Genomic DNA, 8,251 nt, shown 5'->3' on the forward strand with positions numbered 1-8,251 from the left:
GGGGGGGGGGGGGGGGGGGGTGTCAGCGCAGCATGTGATGCCAGGGATTGAACCCTGGCCCCTGTGCTTGCCTAAGCAAGTGCTCAGTCCACTGGGCTATCTTGCTGGCCCTGAGCTCTGAGTTTTTACTCAACTTTAATGTTTACATTTGGAATCCATATGCACTCAGCTGCACTGGCCCTGATCCCAATGGAAAGCTATTTATTCCACCTTTCTTCTTAGAATCTTTTGAGCCAGAAACAGGAACCACCTATTGAAGGATGAATTGCCCTCCACTGGTCTAGGTCCTGATCTCTCACATCCACCCATCCCTCCTTCTATGAGCTTTGTGGTTTATTTCAAGGGAAAAAAAAATCTGAAGGGGACAAGGAAGTGATGACTTATAAGTGCATTAACAATGCATGCCAGCTATCCAAAATGTCAGTGTAGGCCATGGCTCCTCAGCTCTGCTTAGTGGACTGCCGTACCATGACAAATTTAGAACCTCATTGACTAACTGCTGTATAGGACGTAAGCTCATCTCCTCTCAGGAGCTCCTTTGCAAATCAGTGATGTTTGCCCCAAGAACTGGGTGAAAGAGGAGCTGGTTTAATTTATCCTCATCCTTTCTTACTCTCTGGTCTGGAGAAAATAAAACATATGTCCTGATCTTAGGAGACACCTCATGGATCAAAGGAAACTATGTATGTGACAGTTTTGGGGGAGTTAGTAGAACTTTTATTTATTTTTAATTTTAGGGAATTGTCTACAGGGTGTTCAGGGTCTCACTACTAGATCAGATTCATAGTGATCCGTCTGTTTACAGCCTCCCAAGGGCTGGGATTACAGGTGCGCGTCACCATGCCCAGTCTCAATCACCGGGTCAGCACGCCCCGGGGGCAGGGCTTGCACTGCAGGCCTGGGGATTGAACCCCTCTCCCCTGCATCTGCTTGCAGGGACTTTAGTCTGCTGAGCTATTCGGCCGGCCCTTAAAACTATTATTTAGATGATGGATTGTACATCATGGTGCACGTCGTGGTACAAACCTGAGTGTTACAACACGGACAGTGAGCATCTCTTTTGCCCCTCTTTAAACATCTCTTAGATTCCAAGAATGCTGTTCGCCTGGGAGATTTTGATCAGAGCATCAAGTGGACTGGTGATCCCCAGGAAATCAAGAGTGATCTAGAGGTAATGTCTACCACCCAGTTTACTGTTTTTCTTTTAGCCTCCTTATTGGTTCATTACCCTAGTTCCTTTGGCCAAATACAGGATATCTCTATCTTAACTAGGAAGGGAAGAACTTTCAAGCTTTGACCCTGCCTTGTTACTATCCTCAGTCCCACACCAACAAAGGCATCTGCCAACTGCCCCACTGAAGGGTTTCAACACGCGGAGCATTTGCTTGGCTTTTGGCAATACAGAAGAGAAGGCTGTGTGCTGGGTAAATGTGGACCTGGCTATCACTGTGACCCCTTCCTACTTCTCTTTGGGTCTCCTCCTCCCTTCACTCACAAATAAGTAATGAACTGAGCATGCTGCACCTCTTCCCTCACATTTCCTCCAGGAGACCCTTTTCTGCCTAAAGATGAAGTAGGAGAGATATCTTTTCCCATGCTGTTCAAACCCCTGTGCTAAGCTCTGAAGAAGGCCAGATACTGAGGCCTTCAGAGAGCTTCTGGGAGGAGTGCTGTCACCCCCAGCCCAACAGACACAAAGCTGAGCCACCCAGGTTAAGATCCTGAAACACCTGTTGCTTCAGAGAGGACGTGGAGTCTGGCCCTGCATCCCAAAGCTCCTGCAATGAGTAGGACTCAAAGTTATCGGGCAGTTCTCTCCTGGAACCTTGGTTTGGTTCTAGATTTCAGCCCCATCCCTGACCAGTGTCCAGGGCTCCTGTGATGATCTCTTCCTCTGTTTTTCCTCCCTGTCATGGTCTAGCTCCTTGGCTGCCACTCTGATTCTCCTAACCTCAACTGACTGTGTCATATCTGAAACCTGACACAGCACCAGACCTGAACTCCCACTTCCTGGCCAGTCTGTAGTTATCTTGTTAAAAACATTCTCACTCTCCCTAACTCATCTATATTCTATCAGTATCTTCAAGGCCCAGTTTAAATCCCTCTGCCTCCAAGTAGTCTGCCTGACAGCTCTGGCACAGGGCTACATTTTGCTCCTCAGAAACTTGAACCATGTGGCCCAAGTATTGCTTTGAAGCTCTCTCTAGGTGCAGGCTTGTACCTTCTCTTCCCACCAAGCCTGTGCACTCTCTGGGGCTCTTCCCATCCTCCTTGTGCTTGCATCTTACACTACATTTTCCAAGGCTACCCACATAGGAAGGAGACTCATAATCACCTTTGGTGCTTTGTGGCTCTTGCACAGGCTCTCGGACGGCTGGCCCTGTATGTGGTAAAGAAGGGGCAGATCCCTTTTGAGAGGCTGAAGGCTCAAAGCAATGAACAGGTGCTTGACCTTTCTCCAGATGAGGAAACTAAGGACCTCATTCATCACTTGTTCTGTCCTGGGGAATACATGAGGGACTATCTGAATGACCTGCTGGGTCATCCCTTCTTTTGGACTTGGGAGAAGTAAGTAAAACCTGAGTGATGTCACAGGGCTCCAGAGAGAGAGAGAGAGAGAGAGAGAGAGAGAGAGAGAGAGAGAGAGAGAGAGAGAGAGAGAGAGAGAGAGAGAGAGAGAGAAGGGGTAGGGCTGGGGTCAGCCAATCCAGGATTTTCTTTTCATCCAGCATACTCTGGTTGTGTGTCCCTGGAGAAGTGATTTAACTTCCTTGCTCGGGCTTTCTCTTCTGAAGAATAGGAGGGAAGAAAGATCAGATGCCTCTTCTATAATGCAGAATCATTGAAGAGCTTTAATACTTTTCTTAGAAAATAAAATATATCAGTTTTCTGTTTCTGCAAAGAGTGGGAAGAACAAAATAACCATAATTCTGTCATTTTCAGCCGGTATAGGACACTTCGGAATATAGGAAATGAATCTGACATCAAAAGGAGAAAATGGAAGAGTGAAATCTTCCAAATACTACAACCTGGGGCATCTGAAGGTTCCAAAAGCTTTGCTAAGTGGCCAAATAAGGTATGGACAATTCCTATGGCTTAGGAGTTATTTGAGAATGAATTTGTGTGATATTTAATGCTAGTTTTTTGAACATATTTTATACCATTGACATGTTTCAGGTAGGAAGGTAAAGAGATGATTTTCCTACTTTTCCTCCCCATCTCAGACCCTCCTCTCTCTTTTGTGTCTCTGGGCTTCTTTTCAGACCCTCACATTTTCCCCAAGATTCCTGATAGACTCTTCTTCAGCTTCTTGCTTAAGAAGGCCTTGACACAATCCCTGAGATTTTCCTTCAAGCCTAGCCATGGTGACCAGCATGTGGGCCACACAGAGCCTGGCCCAAGGGAGGTGCTCCACTGTGCATCATCTCAACCATGGTCGAGTCTGGTACCATGCTTTGGGAAAATACCTTGAAGAAAACACAATCTTTCATGAAAACATTTTCCAAGAAAATTTCTACCTCACTTCCTCTAAGTACAGAAAAATTCTATAAAATTAACCTCTATCTGTAGTCCTAGTATCACAACTTTCATTGTTATTAAGCTAAAAACATCTACAAACTGTCAGTTATGAGGGTGGCCAAAACCTCTTCATCCATGGCTCTTGGATTAATTCCTTCCCTCGTTGGTCTCAAGACTACAACTCTTGATGCTGTTTAATGTCTGCTTTCTTTGCTAGCCTGCAAGTTCTATTGATGTCTGTGAAACTTCAGCTCATACTTAAACTTTGGAAAGAGAAACCTGAAACTAGAGCAGGGATGACAGAGAGAGCAGGGGTGACAGAAACAGGATGACAGAGAGCAGTTCTGTAGTGCTATGTGGCAGCAGTAGATTTTTTTTATTTTTTGGGGGTGGGGGTCAGCTCAGCCCACCAGGGGGCGGGGCTGGCTGGCATGTGGTGCTGGGGGATTGAACCACGGTCCCTTTGCTTTAGCTTGTTCTAAGTAGGTGCTTTAGACCACTGAGCCATCTCACCAGCCCAATCTCCAGACTTTATAGTGCTGCCATGTTCAGTCCTCAAACAGACTCTGAGGTTTGTAGATGGCTAAAGTGAGGCATAGACAAACACATTTTCCAAAGGCACAGAACCAGGGAGAGGTGTGGCAGAACTGAAGCTGGGAGGACTGCTGCAGAGGCCATGTGCCTAGGCCACTGTACTGCCAGGGCCACCATGGCTAGCAACTCCACCAATATATTTAATCCCTGAGGACACAGAGGCTCAGAGATGACACCTGAAGTACCCAGGATAGGGTAGCCACAGATTAACAGCGCTGGAAAGAAAACCCGCTCTTTTGTTTCCCAATTCATTGCATTTGCCCCTCTAAATTTCACTGGCTTATTCACTGGCTTGAATTTTGATGGACTTGAAGCCTTATCTCTTAATATCTATCTTAGACTGTTTTTCTATTGCTTTTAGTGATCAAATGGTTTGGTTTTGGCAGCATAGGGACATGATCCAAGCTTTCTAGGCTGCGCTAGCGTGGCCACCACTGCACAGGCTTGCATTTATTTTCATTCTTTTAGTTAATCTGTTTTAGTTATTAGTAGAGGGTAGCATAAATTCAAATTTGTATCTTTCTTTTTGATATTAATATGCCATAAGATTTATTGTGTTACCACCACGTTTATGAGCGATATTTTGTTTCATAGATTGACAAACTTATCATGGAAAATATGGATAAATTCTATGAAAAAAATGGTAACTTTTACCAGGAGAATGTAGTTGACCTGCTGAAGTTCATCCGGAATATAGGAGAGCACATTAATGAGGACAGAAATAAATGGTAAGTATTATTTTCATTTTTATAAATCATATGTAAGAGGAGAACAGTTTAAAATCCAATTCCAGAGCTGGGGAGATAGCTCAGCGGCATGAGCACCTGCCTGGCAAGTGCAAAGTTTCAAGTTTGATCTCCAGTACCGCTAAATAAATAAAAATAAATAAATAAATGGAACATTGCTATAATTTAAAAAGAGATAGTGTAAAAAATAAATGAGGGCCCCCCCCCTCCTGTCCCTCTCTCTGGACAGGAGCTTTCTTTCTCTCAATAAATATATTCTGCTCATAAAAAAAAAAAAAAAAGAAATCCAATTCCAAGTACATATCTACACGGAATGCAAAAAAGTTATTCTGATACAAGAAGAGCAGCTCCCCTTCTCTGCTGAGAAAAGGGGATCACTGTGGTTTTACAGTTAATTACGGACTGGTCTGTCAGGCTCTTGTCTTCCTTTTCACTCTTTGCAGGGCCCACTGAAGCAGAAGCCAGTCGTTTCCTGGGGGAGTAACCCAGGAGATCGGACAGCTGAGTGAAATAAATGTTGCATTAACAGAAGTCAAACAGTGCTATGTTGGTAAAATCATTTTTTGCTGTCAAAAATGACAGCTGTAAACACATACATACAAAGCTTTTTGGTTTAGGGCTCTTCTGAATGTGAGGTTTGGACATAAAAGATTATAAAATGATATTACTTTTGTTTTATTAATGACAAAGCTGAGGTTCAGAAAAGCTAAGTGGCCAACATTTGCAGCTACGAAGGAATTAGAAGAAGTCTTGAAAGATCCGATTCCTAAGTCCTCGTTCCCTTTGCACTAGGAACAAAGCGAGCAGTGTGAACCCTCGGGTCACGTTCTGTCCCAGGAGGAGGCGCTGGCGGCAAGTGTGCTAAACCATTGGCTTTTCCATTTCAGGATGAAGGAAATAACTGGAGAACCTTCCCGTTATTTTCAGAAGACATTTCCGGATTTGACGATCTATGTCTATAGAAAACTGAAGGATACAGAATACAAAAAGCACTTTCCCCAAACCCACAACCCAACCAAGCCTCAGGAGGACCAAGGCACCCTCGCCAACGTGTTGGCCTGTTCAGAGTGCTGACTGAGCCTTTCATGTTCAAACTGTCATTCTATTAGACGTGTGCTTCTTAGGAAGCTGCAACTCTCTGGGCCACTTAACCGACCTTTTGCTAGTGAGGGAGGAGCTGGATACCTGGTATGTCAGTTTCTGTCACGGGGTCACTGTGCACTGCAGGCATGTGAGACAATGGCAGTATATCCCCAAAATGCTTTAGTTCATCTTAGAGGACAAACTTACTGGCAGGAAGTGAGAAGCACTCTAGTAAGATTTTTTTCCTATCAATTACACCAGAAAAGAGTGCTAAGCCTTCAAAGCCAATATGTTGTACTAGCAATTATCTCATTTAGTTTTCTCAATGACCTTGTAAAATAGAATTTATTATCCCCACTTAAATATCTGGGAGTTTGAGCTACTTGCGCAGGATTGTACAGCTTGTACCAAGCACTGTATAAATGGATGTTGGTGTTACTGTTACCTCTCACTTGGGAAATTTTGACACTTAATTAGAAGCTTTTCTGGTTAAGACCCAAGAGAAATATGCCAGAGAGGTTCCGGGGGGCTCATTCATTCAGTCAATGATTGTTGAGCACCATTATAAGTCCAGGTAGTAGTTATATGAATTCAATTTCTCCTGGGAGCACTTATGCTGGTTTTCCATGACCTTAAAGCAGAAGTTCTGAACTAGGAGCAATTTAGCTTCTCAGAGGACATGCGGCAATGTCTGAAGAAGTTTCTGGTGTCACAGGTAGATAGGGGCAGACGCTGCTGGCATTGAGTAGGTAGAGTTATTCTGCAATGTACCAGACTGTCCCACAACACAAAATTATTCAGACCAAAATACCTGTGGTGCTAGGTTAAGAAAGCCTGTCTTGAGGGGTTGGGACACTTTTGAACTGCTTGGATCCAGGCAGCGAAGCATGCAGGCCACTCCTCCACAAAGCAGTGACTCAGATTTATTTTGTTGCTGCTGAATCTGTAGCTCCTTCATGTGTCAGTAGCTCAGGGAATTCTCCTCCTTCCTCACTTCCATACTTGTTCTGATGCCAAGAAACACATCAGCACACGCTTCTCTTCACCTTGTAACTTTGGTTTCCCTACTGGTATTGAAGCTTCTTACGGCCACTGACTAATTTTGAATTGATATGATTATTGCTCAGTGAAGTGTGTGCCTCCTGCTCATGCTTCGTGAGTGCTCACTGAATAATGAGCGAGTTCTTGTCGCTGTTTGTGAATAACCCTGCCTTACATTTTTATGGTGTGTTATGATTCACACACTGCGTCTGCATATTTTTCTGTCATTTTCTTTTTGAAACAGTCCTGTGAGGTGAGCGTATCAATCCTCATTTTGGTGATGAAGAAAATAAGGTTAGGAATATTTGATTTACTCTAGAACTTATAGCTAAGAAGTGTCATTATCTTGATTGGAACAGATTTTGGTGCTTAGTCTGATGTTGTTTCCATTTTTCATGGAATATGAACAAAATAGTATTTAAGGCTCTTGTTGAATAGGAAATATCTAGTAATAAATTAATGGGTGTCGTTGGATGAAATTAAGATGTACTGAAAGGAATGAACTGGAGGCTTTAATAAAGGTTTTATGAACAGCAAGAAAGCTTTAGGCTTTAAAATTAAGCTTTGGTTGTCCAATTTGTAATGAATATCTGCTTATGTCAATCAAATGCCCACTGGGGAAGCATACTCAATAAAATTTTGATTCATTTTATTAAATCTGATTTTCTTTAAATGACAGCTACACTTCAGGAATTAGTGATATCGACAATAGAAAATTCTAAATGAGAATTCAAGAGTAAGTTTTAAGAAAGGACAGTCTAGTCTTTAAAAATGTAAAATGGGTTCCATTTTCTGTCTTCTAGTACTTCTGAAACAACATAGGCCCTGGATGTCTCTGTAGAGGGAAGGAATCCGTCATTTCTGCTTACATTTTCTGAGATTTTCTACTCTGCAAGTATTTCCCATTCACTGTCATTACTATAAACATTTTATTCAGCATGTAGATCATGTTAGGCAGTGCATGAGGCAAGGTGGTTATGTGACTGGGCTTGCCAAGCAGGGAGACCAGTGACTCAAAAAAAGGAGTATACTCCAAGATGTATTAGACAAGCAGCAAAGGTGAGATAACACGAATAAAGCAACAGACCCCGGTCTATCACAACACACTAAACTAAAATCAAAATGGATTAAAGAACTGAGCATTAAATCAGAAACACTAAATCTCCTAGAAGAGAAAGTAGGAGGATCTCTTGAAGACATAGGGGTAGGCAAAGAGTTCATGAACAGAAACCAAATCGCACGGGAAACACTTGAAAGAATTAACAACT

General features: G+C 43.1%; 1 protein-coding gene across 3 annotated transcripts in view; it reads left to right on the forward strand.

Moving 5' to 3' along the window:
- Rnasel (ribonuclease L) overlaps positions 1-7,645 on the forward strand; it is a 15,958-nt gene extending 8,313 nt beyond the window's left edge. For all 3 annotated transcript variants that reach the window (XM_004643455.2, XM_023703623.1, XM_023703624.1), the window contains exons 3-7: positions 1,086-1,171; positions 2,363-2,568; positions 2,944-3,076; positions 4,708-4,841; positions 5,747-7,645. In XM_004643455.2, coding sequence (XP_004643512.1) covers positions 1,086-1,171; positions 2,363-2,568; positions 2,944-3,076; positions 4,708-4,841; positions 5,747-5,933 — 746 coding nt within the window. In that variant the 3' untranslated portion in view covers positions 5,934-7,645. The remainder of the gene's footprint in view (positions 1-1,085; positions 1,172-2,362; positions 2,569-2,943; positions 3,077-4,707; positions 4,842-5,746) is intronic.
- The last annotated feature ends 606 nt before the right edge of the window (positions 7,646-8,251 follow it).

The sequence above is a fragment of the Octodon degus genome, unplaced genomic scaffold, assembly GCF_000260255.1.
Source record: "Octodon degus isolate 3935 unplaced genomic scaffold, OctDeg1.0 scaffold00176, whole genome shotgun sequence".
NCBI lineage: Eukaryota > Metazoa > Chordata > Mammalia > Rodentia > Octodontidae > Octodon > Octodon degus.